Genomic DNA, 15,039 nt, shown 5'->3' with positions numbered 1-15,039 from the left:
CATCAGTCCTAGCTGGTTTCCATGCTGGTCCTCTATCCTGATCGAATTGGAATTTGGAGATGTTGGTTTTTGTGGAGGGAAGAAAACCGCAGAACCCGGAAAAAAACCCTCGAAGCATGGCGAGAAACAACAACAAACTCAGCCCACATATCGCACCGGGCCGGAATCGAAACCGGACCTCATTGGTGGGAGGCGAGCGCTCTCACCACTGCGCCATCCCTGCTCCCCAGCAAGTTTCGATCGCCATCAACTTACATTGAACGTCCAACATAATATCAGTTCCAGGGTAGTTTACCAGGCCGTTTGAGTCAAATGTCTTGGCAGTACACATGTAGACACCTGAATCAGTCCTGCGAGTAGACTTAATGAACAGAGCTCCCGACGCGATGATAGTGGCGCGAGCGTCCGAAGTCGCATCGGCGCCATTTTTAGTCCAGCTGTAAATTACGTTCTCACTCGGCAAGTTGGAATCGATCAAGCAGTCCAACACGGCTGGATATTTTTCTACAACTGTTTTCCGACGAGATGGTAAGGCAGCTTTTCCTAAAACACAAATATTCGAGATGAGAAATAAGCTAGTGAAAGCAAGGTATGGTGTAGCGGAGAGGGTGAAGCTTCAGTAATATTCCTTCCTTTTATAATGAGGTACTTGTTTGATATGTGCTGGTGAGAACATGTAGGCACGAGGAATCATGCAAGACTGACTGGAGCGAATGCATATGCAACGTGGATGACTTCGATTAAGCTTTGTATGCACGAAAAGGTGTTTTGTGAAAACTGTAGTCAAGAAATTAAACGTACTACGAAAAGTGTGCAACGCATTTGTACGACCTCTCACAACCGCTTTACTACCTCGGAACTAAAATCGAAATTACGATGAATACGGCGAACAAAGTGAAGCTTTTCTAAACAAAAATTCCTGCAATTGTTAAAATAGCGTAGAGAAAGCAAGCAGTAACAAGTATCACATGCTATGCACGCGACCTTTCACCTGAAGTAAAACAATAAAGTTCTTAACAGAAAACGGAACGATTCCTACAAGCTCATGTTTAGAAACAAAATAAAATATGCTGGTTTTAAAAACAACCACTGACCACCTGTGCGGTCTGCATTTAAAAGTCTGGTAAAGACAATTGTATGAAACACAATTTGGGTCTTCAAATCAATCAAATTACAGACTTGAATATGATATCATGTGATATGCTTCAGAAGTTTTATAAGCCTTTGATCTTACAACACTCAACCATTTCGCTCGGTGGCTAGTAAGGAACACTGCTCCTTGATGAGCTGTCAATCCAAATATCAAATATTTCGCCTATCTTTGAAACTACAGTGGTGTTCTGTTAAAATGATAGTCTTCTGTACCGGAATGAGAGGTCGTTCTTTAGAACTCGTCTGTATAGAGAAGATCAGAAATCTCATTTATAAACAAGTGTGCTTTGTCGGTTAAAATACAATTGGTAGCGATTCCTTCAGGCGAAACAGATCTCTAGATGACCAACTAAACAGCTTTGAATGGTGAGGAAAAGAAACTACACTTGTTTACAGGTAGCCATCGTCACTGTACCTTGAGTTAAGCTTGCTGCACTTGCGCTTGTCACGAGTAAGAGAATTATCAAAATCCAAAACTTCTGTTCCGTTCGCTCTAGAGACGGCAACATTCCCAAAGAAGCCATAAAGTAATTTAGAGCATTACTCTTCTTCATGTGCTTACAGAAGCCAAACTTCCGTTAGAAAACAACTCACTCGATGTAAAATACTATTTTTAAGAAGATCGCGTATCACGTAACAGTCCTATGAAAATACCTTTGTCTGCCCAGTGGAAATGTCAACAATTCTTTACCAATCTGTTTTAATGCACTTTGACCAACCAATCACATATCACTCGTTAAGAATATTTATCACCGCAAAGAGTCATAAAGGTCACTGTGACTGCATGGGTTATATCCACGATACTGCTTTCAAGCGTGTTTCCAAAGAAAAGCTTATTGAGCGCCTCTTAGCGAATGATAGATTATCTTTCGATCAACGGAAATCTTTTCCGGTAACTCTCCATGGATAGAATCTCCCGGAATAGACTCAGTTGGGCGAGTTCAGTACTTCGGAAGGATTAGGGAAAAATGTAAACCTAGCCCTAACCAAACCAAAGGGTAGTAAACCGGTTTATAATGATATTTGTAGAAACATCAAACATATTGCAAAGGAATGCTTGCGAGGAACTCAGGCCAAATATAATGTCATGACAGCTTTGTTGATATTTACGCGTGTAATTATTACCGTTTCCTTGGAGTCCACGAGCTCAAAACACAAACAAAAACAAAAACATATGAATTCCGACTAACACAGAGAGCTCTTTGATAAAATAAATCTAAAAATCTTTCCCGAAGTTGTTTGCAAATTCTTATGATAGGAGTTCGAGTGAACTTGATAGTAACATGCAGCCTCTCAGTTTCAACTGACTTTAAGTTAGTCCATATTGAAGCCATTGCCATCCTCAAGCAATTAATCATCACTTCCTAATCAGTGCTTCACATTTACGAATGCTATTCTGCAAATACTATTATGCGTATTGTTTGCAGGGTTTCCTTAATTAAAATCCTGTTATGTTGTAGTACGTCATAAAACAATACAACAACAATATGAAAATAAATGACAGCGTTTTTTTTTTTTGTTCATCCTGCAATCCATTTCCTCATGGCCATCGTCAGTCACCGTTACTTCGAAAATATGTTCCTGCAATTCACTGAGTACTTTCATCAAAATGATATCCCACAGTGTTGAAATGTGAGTGTTTAAGTTCTCGAATGCTAAATATAAGTGGAATGTATTGTATCAGGTGCATATATCAATCATGTACTCAGCAATGAGATATAAGGGCTTGATTTAAGGAAGGAAACATGTGTGCTTGAAAAGAAGGATAATCGTCTGGCCGAGAAATTGAAAAGAGAAGGAAGGATGCGGTATCAATGAAATGAAGTGGATCTTTAGATATAGTGCCGAATGTGGAAATATATTAGTTAAACACGGCCCAAATGATCGCAATATAGAGGTGAAAAGACAACTGATAAATGGCGGTGGTTATCATGTGCATGAGCTGAAAAAAAAATGAGCTAAAGCAATACAGACGAGTTTAAAGGAACCAGGTCACGTGAAGTACAACAAAATTGCCGCCCTTTCCTTTCTACGACAAACTTGGAAATGACGACACATTCCTGGGATCTTAGCTTTAAAACCAAACACTAGCGACTTCGGAACATTATAAACACCACCCTTTTATTGATATGAACTGACTCCGTTAAACTTGTTTATTGGTGGCTAGACAATAATTACCCAGGTTTATCAAGTTTAAAATCTGATTCCATATCGTGTGATATTTTGCAATTTTTACAATTCACACAGAACCATTTTGCTTGCGCTTTTTGTCTGTTTAAAATCATTATCTTCAGCTTCCATTCGATTTGAATTAATAGTGTGACCTATTTCCTTTAACTACACCGCAGCGCAGAAATAATAATACTTTAAAAGACATTCACAAGAAACCTTTGTTAGCGGATACTCCGAAAAAGATTAAAGCTACGAAAAAAAATGCGACCCAGCGATTAAACCAAATAAAACATTTGCAACTTGCACAGAAAATAAACCATAATCCAAGATAGAAGCAAACAAATAGAGACGAAAGGAAAAATAAAAATTGCCGGTAGCTAAGCATAGCGGACAGCTTACTAGCAGTTCAGCTCTTGATATGCGACTGTACCAGAACAAAATGTCAACGCCGCGGGGACACTAGGACATTCACAGTCTGGAAAAACTCTAAACTCAAAGTACATGTACCCGTATGTCTTCACGTTGTTATGACGTTTAAAGGAGTTACGTCACGGTTCGCCCATCTTGAAAAGTTTAGCCTGAATGTTTCATGTTCGTCGTTTGTAATTCGTGTTAATCTTCTCTATTCTTAACCATCCAGTCCTTGTCCCTTTATGGTTTACTACTATCTTTTTGGTGTTTTTCTATCTTAGCAAACTACTATTTTTAGGTTTCCTTCAATTTTAAGGTAATTTTGTACGTGGCCAAAACTACTGAAAATGCCGTGACTGAGTTCCTTTAAGATTCCCAGAATTGCGGGGAAACTTATCGTGAAGGTAATATTTACTCTTCATTCTAAAGATAACTGTCGCGCTTTTAATTAAATGCTGAAAATACTTAACCCTTTTTGGAAAGAAACATATCAGGGTTTAGCGCCGTATATCTCTGAATTCTGTACATTGTACGTTAACTTTGTATTGACAGTTTGCGCTCACCAAGCCGAATAAAAAGAGCTGAAAACACAAAACAAAAACGTCTAAGGTCGCGTAGACGAGAACGTGGCTTTTCCGCAGTGCTGTGGTGAATTTTTTATGCGACAAGAAATCATTTCTTACGCTTAATGGTAACTTCAAATACGTGATGAAGTTGCCCAACAGAATTAACCGAGGAGCACCGGTATCGACCACTGTCATCAGGTTCAACGGATGGTATTGTAAGTCGACTTCCGGGAGACACAGAAGCGGCAAATGGTAAAGGTGCCCCGTGTTTACACCACTCCACTTCCGGTTCCGGTGTACCCCCCAACCAAGCAGAGTAGAGACAAAGAATCGCTTTCGTTAGCAGTTACTTTGTCCAGCGGTTTCTTTAGGAAGAAGGGAGGAACCGGAGCTGGCAAAAGGGCTGATAGAGCGAGAAAAAGAGAGAAAGCCGAAATGTTAACAGTTTATATCAATGTAATGGGTTAAGTCAGCAGAGCATGAATGGTATAAAGAGAGTCAATCCCTCTTTAGGCCTTATTCCTTAAATTATCCCTTTTCAGATATCTTTAGATCACTTCAGGTTTCGGAAATCACAACTGAGAAGGTCAAGAAAACGCCAGTCCTATGACGCGGGTTTTGCTCATGCAGACAGCGGAAGCCGCCTCCACTGGCGTGGATGTTTTCGTGTTATAAAAGTATTTTCATTCTCCACGAAAACATTGACCTAACGCGCGTGAGAACATTACGCGCGGAAGAGCTGGGAACCATGCCTAAAAAGGGATTACCTTGGGAATAACGCCTAAATAGGGGATTAATTGACTCTCTTATCCTTTATCATGCTCTCTTGATTAAGTTAAGTTTTAAAAGTTGAAAGAGGTTAGTTTAAGATTGAGCGAGGAAAGTAAGATGACTGAAGTTAAGAAAATAACGTCCGACGGGATTTAATATCAGAGAATCTCAAAATTATGAAAGTGACGCAAAAATTAAGTTGAGGAACACGACGAGAGAAAAATAAACAAAGTGAATTTAAAAAGTTGTCACTGTCCCTGAAACCTAAACAGATCTAGAATGTATGCATAAAAAAACGTAAAACAAACATGTAAATTAAAAATATTGCTGGTGCGACCTATTTTACGATTAATGCATTCCATAACATTACACCACTAATTTACCACATAATTCACTACATAACCTTGACCCGTTTACAGTTAAATTTTAATTCCCTTCCCCGCTTCTCCTTGGACTTACTTTGTTCATTATACCCTCACACCTAAGTCTTACGGACCTCACGATTTTCTGATAAATCCCAAAGATTTGAACCACATCGTTTGTTATTACATCCCATTCAAGCTACAGACATAGTCATAGTTTGTTTATCAGGAGAAACCAGTGCAAATGAAAATCAAAATGCCCGATGATAAGTTCCGTTCAGAATTCCTCAATTTACCGAGAGAACCTGGGACGAATTCGACCTAATCGGAATTCCAAGTTGGCGGTGAAGAATTGCAAATGGTAAACACACTTTTCCACTCGGATATTTCCTTTAGAAATTTTGGAGTACCTTTTAAGACGTTCCGTTTATTTTGAAACTCTTTCCGTCGGTCGAGCCAAAATTGCCCTACCATTTACATTCTGACCGAAATCAGGAATTTTCGGGTAAATGGTAAACAACCATAGCCACAAATAAAACAACAAACCATAAACCAATTTAAGTTCAACGTGAGCACCTGTCACCTCGTGATAAGCGCACGAAAACGTGCTCCGTTTGCTACGCGCGGGAAAGCCTCTAAGTCGCGATGGGACGTGGTCGGAGGCAACAAGATCGCGGTTCTGATTGATTAGCACTTATTGCAAGAGATTTTCAAACCAATCAAAAAATTTCAAAAAGCACAGAAACAGAGTTGAAAAGGAGTGGGCAATCATTAGTATACGCCCATTGCTAGAGAGAGAAATACCGAATAAATAAAATCGGGTCAAATGACCAGTTTTTCTCGCCACGCACGTTTCACGAGTTAGTAATACTGAAACGGTAAACTTCCAGGATCCAAAATGGTATTTGCTTTTTCGCTTTAACCTAATTGATGAGCTACACGGCGAGTTTACTAACTTGGCACGGATATTGTTTGCTTAGTGCAGAAAAATTTCATAAAACACAATGAGATACACGTACTGTCCCGGAGAAAATGACAAGACGGTATTAAATTTCAAATTTTTAACAAAGGAGATCTTTAAAATAGAGCTCTTGGCAATTGCCGGGTTGATCTACAAAGCGCAGACATCGTGACCGAGAAACTACGACCGCCATTTGCTTTCGTTGTTGACTTTCTCCCGCAACGTTGTCCGTATTGGATGTTGGTATATTTGTTCCTGATTTAGGATTTACTAGCTTAGATTAGGACATCTTGTATTCAATACGATTTTCCCTTGAGTTAAGCCTGTATGGCGGAAAACAACGGAGCAGAAAGCTGGAATGTTTCCTTGCGTGTTCATATATTGACAAAATTATTTTCAAACCTGTCACTGCTCTCAAAACACTTGCTTTTCAAAGGGCGGGTCAACAGACCTCCCTGGAACATTATTGTTCAATTATTCAAAATTTGTTCTTCGAAGCTGACAGGTTTTCGGGTCTTTGATCATACAAGCACGTTTTGTTGTCATGGCAATTTCAAGGGGGTTTACATTTGACGAAAGAAATGTCGTTGGTTTGCTTTTTTGTTTGGACAAACAAAAACGTTATTACATCTTGAAACTTAAATTTCCAATTTCCTGGGTATAAGATAGTTCTTTCGTTTGTGAAATCCAGCCATATACCCCTTGCAAGTGTATCGTGGTAACTTCTTGAGATTTGGAAAAGACGAGAAAAGAGCATGTTTGTGAAGAGCTTTCTTCAATGAGCTGCGAAAGAAAGAAATGTTAATTGAAGTAAAATGAATTCCAAAAGCGCTACGTAACTCTGAATAAAGTGAAAAGAAAACATCGGATGCGACAAGCAAAGACTTACTGTCAAAATGTCAGGATTTTAAATCAACAACGAGTAAAAACCTTCTCAAACAAAGGATATTAAATTGCGCGTAATGTTTGCTTCCCAAAGAAAGTTTTGTTCAGCCCGAGGCGGTAAATTAGGAAGCGGGCTATTTCTTGTGGTTAAAAGACATTTTTTTCACAACAATAAAAGGCTTAACATAGAGTTTTTCGCCATGTTCGTTTCTTTGACTCAGCAATTGGATTTGCACCGAGTCGGCCCGAAGACAAACGGTATTTATTATACACAAATTGTACAGGTGAGAAAATGACGAAGGCAGTTGTTTGCTGTTCAATGTTGTTGCAACTTCTTTCAAATAGTTTCGATGAAACAACTGAAGCAAATTTTGAGTAATCATTAACTGCAGATTGGAGACCTTAAAAAAGAACAAACTCCACGTGGTAAGGATAGGGGAATGCAAAATCATTTATTAAGCCTTAATAACATGTAGATCGTTTCCTAAAAAGTTTCTCTGCAGGTAGCCGACCAAAACATTCCCTTAGTACTGTTCCGCATTGTTGTTGAACACAAAGAAAGTGTGAAACCATTACAAAAGACATTTCATAATGCTCTTTATAAATTCAGGACATGAGAAACTTAAGAATAAAGTGAAAAATCTTGTCTGACGATTGTTTAGAACCATTAAAACACCTGCAGAACTACTGAAGTACAAATTTGCTTTTCGAGCTTTCCGTCGTTGAATGCTTTCAGTGATATCGGCCTTATTGGCCTTGTCGGTCTAACATAGTAATTATGCCCTTTCAATGTAATGCACAAACGTTTTATATTCGGCTATGCATATTTCAATCAGGAGGGATTAGCACGGCGGCCCACAAAAGAGCAGAGATTAGAGTCTCAGATGGCACCGTCTAGCTGTACTTTTACTGATGGCGAAAATTTCACATCGTATTTTATAAGGCGCTGAAAATAAACCCTGATTTTTAAAGATAAATGAAAGAAAGTTTAACTGTCGCATTTTGACTCGTCGAGCGTTCATATCAGTACAGTTCAAAGATTAACATGCCATGAAGGTACAAAGACTTGGTATTGTACATAGTAGAGAGAGATTGCAAACGACTTGCGACCGTAAATATATAAATCGAAACAAATACGATAGAAATAAGTTTACAACTGCTCCAGTCCTAATGATACATTTAGGCCAAGGTTACGAAACAAGGCGACGATTTTGAATATCATTTCAGTCTCCTTCAAACAGATTAAACTCGTTGGGTAAAAAGTTTTGTTGACAAAAACTGGTAACTGGTATGTTTTGACGTCTCGATTGAACGATAACAAACATCTCATTTCAAAAATGTTGTTTTCTTTCAGAAGAAACTCATAAAAACTTGCTTTAAAACAAACCATTTTTTTAAACCTCAGGAATTTAAACCGCGGTCAAACTTATTCCCCCTGGACGGTCTACAGTGCCCACAAAACACGTTTCAAAGACATCGATATCATTTGAATTTAACAAGAAAGAAGGTTAAGAGGTTTGAAAAATTTCAAATAGCTTCCCGAAGTTTAGTCTGACTATAATAACGAAATAAAGCTAAATAAGGATCCTTTCCGGATTCGAGAAAGCCCCTCATTACATGTAATCAAGAAACCCTATTGAGTTCTGCCATGACGTTACAACCAAAAATAAGCACTGAACAATGGCGAATATAAGAAAGCATACAATAGATATAAACTTTCCAGATGTAAGCAGGCCCGTATTCTCAGCAGGGTTTTTTGACCATCCAAACATGTCACGCAGAACGCTTTCTGATGAAATTTTAGCGTGAATTTGATACACGAAGTCCACAAAGAACGCTTGTCTGCCGAGACAAACGACGTTTTCTCAGGAGTAATTACGAGCTGTCAGGAAAGTGTTGGTGTCCAGAAATTTGTAAAAAAAAATCTGATTCGTAGGCGTTCTTAAACGATATATCATTAGCAAGTGGATCGCCTCTATGAAGCACCTGTTGTCAATCGATAAAAACAACGTTTTTTTCTGATAACTAACTTATTTTATACAAACGAACGTCCCATGCAAGGGTCATACAAGCCCGTCCCAAACCTGTCACATGCGTGCCACGGGTTTTTTACTGTTTCGGGTCAACACTTTTCAACTTACCTGTAACTTTTAAAACCACCCATCTCCCGTGCTTTAAGATCGTGCTTTCCGAACCGGTCTGCATCGTTCTACAACGATAAATTCCCGAATCGCTTTCCTTGGCTCCCGAAAGTAATATCGCGGAACTGTTTATCATATGCAAACGGCGAGAGTAGCGCGAGTCAATGTGTGGTTTGAAGTTCATGAACTTGATAAAAATCGCGCTTTTCGACCCGTTCTTTCGCCACTCGAAAAGATCGGACGGTTGGTTCGGGTCCACAGCATCACAAGGGATAATTGCGTCTGAACCAAGCTTTACGGCGATTTCTAACGGAGGACTTTTCCCCCCGCCTGGATCTGTATTCGACGAACTTCCTTGCGCTAAGCCTAGAGTAAGAAATGAAAATTAGATAGGTTAACCTTGAACATTTAAGTCTCTGAGTTTAGTTTTAGACGCGATCTTAAACGGCATATTCTCAACATTTGTTCTTGTCTTGACAAAAAATAATCGCTTTGATCTCTGCTTAAACTTATCGTGAAAAGCTCCGGCTTCTACATGTTGAAATACAGAAAACGTGCGCTATAATTACACAGCTGTGAAGTCTAGGTTGGTTGGTTACGCCAAAGTATAGTGGCCCAAGATCGAATCATGACGCTTTCTAACGCAGCAGGAATATGCGAAACAAAATGCTCAAATTATTTACCAGCGCTCTCAATACTTGTCAGAATTTCTCACGTGCTGTAGAAAACAGCGAAGACACCTCATGGAGGTTTACTACTCATATGTTGCGCGACGACAGAACTTGTTTAGATCTCGAGCGCGATAATATCCAGAACGTTAAGCGTCTTCATTGAGAAATCTTACATCGATTTAAGTGCTCCGTGGATAGATCGCAATTCTCGTTGAATTTTGCTGGGTCCACGATTACACTCGCTGCGATCCTGCATAAAAATACGATGCGCACCAGAGATCTGCTCCAGAATGAAGAGCTCTCGAAGTTTAGAGGATCGTTCATTCGATTGAGGCGCAATATTACGGTAAAATCAGTAGTTTGTTGTGTTTAGGGATCGCTAACAGCATCATTGATGATATGAAAGGGTCGCTGATTTTAAGCCGAGATATTTTCAGCGACGTTTCGGCAAAAGTGTGATAATTAGGGGAAGGTTTTACAAACTTACCTCGTTGAAATGAAGAGAAAAAGCAACCGATCCACAGGAAACACCAAAACATGACGCTATCGAACCTATAAACGAAAAGGACATAGAAATCACGGATGTTAAAATGCGACGATTCTCGTAAAATTTTCTCCTCTGCTCCTTGATTCCTTCAAGAATACTTTACGAACCTTTTACACATGTTTGTGAAAATAACACTACAGACAAAGCGGTCCCTAATCGGGCATACAAAACTGAAATGGACATCTATGACTCACTAAATTGACCAAAATGGAAATGGCCTGAGATAACAATTGACGGACACCAGGATCACGCGACAGCCAATCAAATTGCGAGACGACCTTTCAGTTGACAAGTAAATCGATGCCTTGACACCAAATGAAATCAAACAAGCGCGTGGTTTTCTCGGAGGTTCTACGTTTCGCGTGATCACTCGCGCGGTATATAAACACTCGAAAGGCGAAATCTTTTTTCGATACAGGTTCATAAACGGTTTCACGGCAAAAATAATAGAGCTGCAAAAGCGCAAATTTTCAAGCTGAAAAACCACCGGAAACCACACCGAGCGATCAAGTTCATTGTCAGAGAAACAATTACATTGAAATGACTCCGAATTTGTAATTAATCAATTATAGCTGCATGGTTGATTGTAAAACAAAGAATACCGCGCGAGAGCGCATTTTCCATGAACCTTTTCGGTGGTAAACAATTTTTCCGATTAGTACGAGCAATTTCAATTTGGTTCGGACATAATAAAGGTTGCGTTCTTTGTAAATATTTGAAAACCGCAAATAGTTCCTCGCCCTGAACAGTCTGACGTCAAAGAAGATAAGTTTAGGTTCCCGCAGAAAGGGGTCAAGTGAGGCGGATAGATTTTGTAGCGAATTTAACAATCCAAGATAGGATCGAGATAAAATTTCCGTTTTTAGCAGACGGCGAAATTCTCAAAATACTTGTTGTACTGCTAAGCAAAACAAACCTGACACTGAAGTTTGGAACGTCAGAACTCATTTAGTTCCACCCCTTCAATTTTGACGCAAACATTGCGACGAAACCACAGTAAAAGAAACATACGATCCCCAGGCGGAGTCAAGTTAATTTCCAACCACCACCGGTGACCGCCCCTAGATCAAATCACATTAATTCCTGTGGCTTTTTATAGTATAATTTGTTTTCGAATGTCTCGTTATTGTATCAAGCTTGCGCTTCACTTCATAGCCGGGAAACTGCTACAGTGCGCGTTTCTCCAAGCTAGTTCCCAGGATCTCTCTCGTTCGAGAGAGAGCGACAGACTCATTGCTATTGCTATTTCTGTTTCAAGTCGCTGAAAGGTAAAGGACGCGTGATGGTCGTTGACCAGCTTTCTCGGACGATACCGAATGTAGAGGAGCGAAACGAGCAAAAATAGCAAATAAAACAAAAACAAAAAACACCTGACTGTGAACGGTGCAAAACACCACACGATGATTAACATTAGTTACGACACTGCTTAGTTACGTGTGAACAGGATGCATGTCCATCGTCATGCCAACCGCACACGTGCGGTTGTGACCAATAGCGCTCATTTGATAATCGCTAGTACTCCGGTGTACTCGCTAGCAAGCTAACGTGTTTTTGCAGGATATGATAAAGACCCAGGTGTTTTAAAAGAATAGCGACAAAATACCAAATTAGGACTCATGTATGAATAAGCCAGTCGGTGTTATTTTAGCCACGTGCGAAGTTTATAAAAATTAAATTGGAGAAAACCTGAAAATAATAGTGTGCTAAGATAGAAAAACATCAAAGATATAATAATAAACCACGAAGGAACAAGGATGGTTAAGGATGGAGAAGTTTAAGGCGGATTACAAACGACGAACTTGAAAAATTTGCACTAAATTTTTCAAGATGCACAAACCGTGAGGTAGCTCCTCGGTCGTTGACCCACCAGCCTCTGACGAATGGCTAACACTCAAAACATCATCTTTACTAACTCGCTACGGTGCTCAATTTACCTCTATCAACTTCGAGCAGTCATTAGTGGTAGGCTCGTGCTTCAAAGTTGATTAATAGCTAACAGTTTTCTCTGAACGAAACGTGAGGTTGGAAGGCATGGCCGAGATGACCCTGGGGACGAGTTTGACTAGTGTCATGATATTTCTAACTGTCCACAAAGCCATACAGACAATATTTTCAAGCACCCTTTATGGCCTCTATACAGCAAACACTTGAGTTAGGTGACTCTATGATATCCACGCTACTGTCTTGTTCCAAGTGAAAAGCGATCGGAAAATTTGTTGCCTATTTTTACGGACATTGAACCAGGAAAAACAAATGTTGACAAATTTTCTTAAGCCCGGCAAATCTCGAGGTCGTTTCGTTGTACAATGTCAATTTTTCCACGTGGAACGCTTTTTAAAATATTGTGCACATACTTCTTTTTCTTAATATCTTTGTGAAACATCTCTTCCGGAGATTCTTGCAATATTTCACAGACGAGGGAAAATACGGGACAAACTCAATATTTCGCGATGTGGCTGCACAATGCTAAACGTTTCCGAAACACAGCACTCGTTATAAAGAAACGTGATAAAACATCGGTAACTTAGACAGGAATACACATATGTAATCGTTTAAATGCGAGCTCAATTAGGATTTACACTACTAGTGATGTTTAAATATTCTCTCAAAATTGCCGAGTGCTTACGATTACTCATTTATTATATAGCTGAGAAAATTACGAATACGTCTGTGTTAATCATGATTTGCACTGTAGTATGAATTAAATTAACGATTAATTATCCTACCCTATGCCAATATTATAACAGAGTGATCTTTCTCTGTCTCACCGGATAGACTGAACGCTGGTTTTCGCTGGAGAGGTTGCCGGGCAATCTCAGGTGTTGCTTCGGTGCCCGTGAGCCTCCTTACAAGAGAATAGTTTTGCAGATTTTAGATTTCTCAGTTCTTATTTCTACCTTTTTGCAAGTCTCCAAAGGGTGTTCGAGGTGACTCACAAATTGTAGACGTGACGTGGTGATGTTTTACTTTCATATCAAATCAGTTTCTCTTTTATTTCGTTATTAGTCTTCTTGCACCGACTAAACATTCTGTATTTATAACACTCAATCCCACGGCACTTGAAACACCTTTCATTTCGTCTCCTACCGGAAACACAAAAGAATTCCAAAAAGCTGGTCGGAGATCTATTTTCAGAACGTGGAACGAAGAGCAACTAAAATCAAATTATATCAAACAGATAATTTAAAATATATATAGATGTCCCGAGGCATGAGTTTTTCTAACTTCCTATTTTATTTCGGAAATAGAACTCAATTTTTCAAGCTCTTTATTTGTTATGTTTCGAGAAAAAAAATGAACACTGTTTGACATTTTGTGTCAAATAAACGTTTCTAATCGGCAAACAGATCTTCAGTTTGCAAGACGAAGGAAAACTACCAGAATTATTCATATCTCAAATACTAAGATTATATTTTTGACTTACAAAAGCGATGTCTTTGAAGAGGCTTTCACCTCTGGTGCATCGATGGTTTTTTTTAACACTGTAGAGCTTTTATTTGAGAAAAATTTAACCCTGTTATTCTAATTTGGGCAATAAAAGATTTAGAGTGCAAATAATTGTTTTAATCGTAACGACTTGTGGTTCAGTGGAAGAAAAACTAGTTTCGCCTTGTCGTCTCTAGTAAATAATTTACGTTTGGAGAACACCGAGACGCTCTTACGTCAAGCTTTAAAGTATTTGCACGCTCTCTGAAAACTTTGGACCAAAAACCAAGCCTATGAAGACACGCTCTGAATTGGAAACCTGGTATCATTAATTCCCGGCACACCTATTGTTTCAAAAATTGACTAATTCTTTGTGAATGGCACAGCACGAGAACTGATCAAGTGTTTATATGATCTGCCTTCGTCCAAAGCTTTCTTCTTGAAACGGAAATTATTACAATAACCGTTTGCCAGTGAATTATGAACTGAAATCCGCTTAAGCATTTTATCGGATAAAACATCAGCCCAGTTCTGAAAGTTTATCACCGCGAGTTTCCTTTACTGGCATATCTTCGCCCGATTAATTAAGCCTCAAGGAAGCCCATAACCACTGAATTCCGTAATTCAGCTATTTTGAGCTTCAATATGGCGGTGTTTCTTTTCAGGATCAAAAATGCTCTGGCTGTTGTGTTTGTAAGCCAAGAATTATCCTTTGAACAAATCCTTTGATATACGAGGCAAAACTTTGGTGGGTTTTTAGGTACTGCATATACAGAACTAATATTTAACCTTTCTATAATAACAGAGCGGGATATTAATCAGACAGATCGCTGAAAAACGAAGAAAATGAAGTTTGAAAAACAGGAATTCTTACCTTAGTAACTAAACTGTGTGAAGGTCTTGACATTCACAACCCTGTTGAGATAAACAAAGATATAGCCAAGGGTTTAGTGTAAACGGCAATGCATCTACTA

The 15,039-nt window shown here is 39.1% G+C and overlaps 1 protein-coding gene across 5 annotated transcripts in view; it reads right to left on the bottom strand.

The window, feature by feature from the left end:
* The window catches only part of LOC145491894 (protein turtle homolog B-like), a 30,611-nt gene that overhangs the window by 10,491 nt on the left and 5,081 nt on the right, over positions 1–15,039 (bottom strand). For 3 of the 5 annotated variants that reach the window (XM_081471181.1, XM_081471183.1, XM_081471184.1), the window contains exons 2-5: positions 14,940–14,980; positions 10,580–10,644; positions 9,422–9,787; positions 256–543 (exon numbers count right to left, since the gene is read on the bottom strand). In XM_081471181.1, the coding sequence (XP_081327307.1) occupies positions 256–543; positions 9,422–9,787; positions 10,580–10,631 (706 nt within the window). In that variant the 5' untranslated portion in view covers positions 10,632–10,644; positions 14,940–14,980. The other 2 variants (XM_081471180.1, XM_081471185.1) reach the window with 2 other exon arrangements.

This window comes from Orbicella franksi, chromosome 7, assembly GCF_964199315.1.
Source record: "Orbicella franksi chromosome 7, jaOrbFran1.1, whole genome shotgun sequence".
Taxonomy (NCBI): domain Eukaryota; kingdom Metazoa; phylum Cnidaria; class Anthozoa; order Scleractinia; family Merulinidae; genus Orbicella; species Orbicella franksi.
Note: the sequence above shows the minus strand (reverse complement) of the source record. Positions and strands in the feature narration are given on the sequence as shown.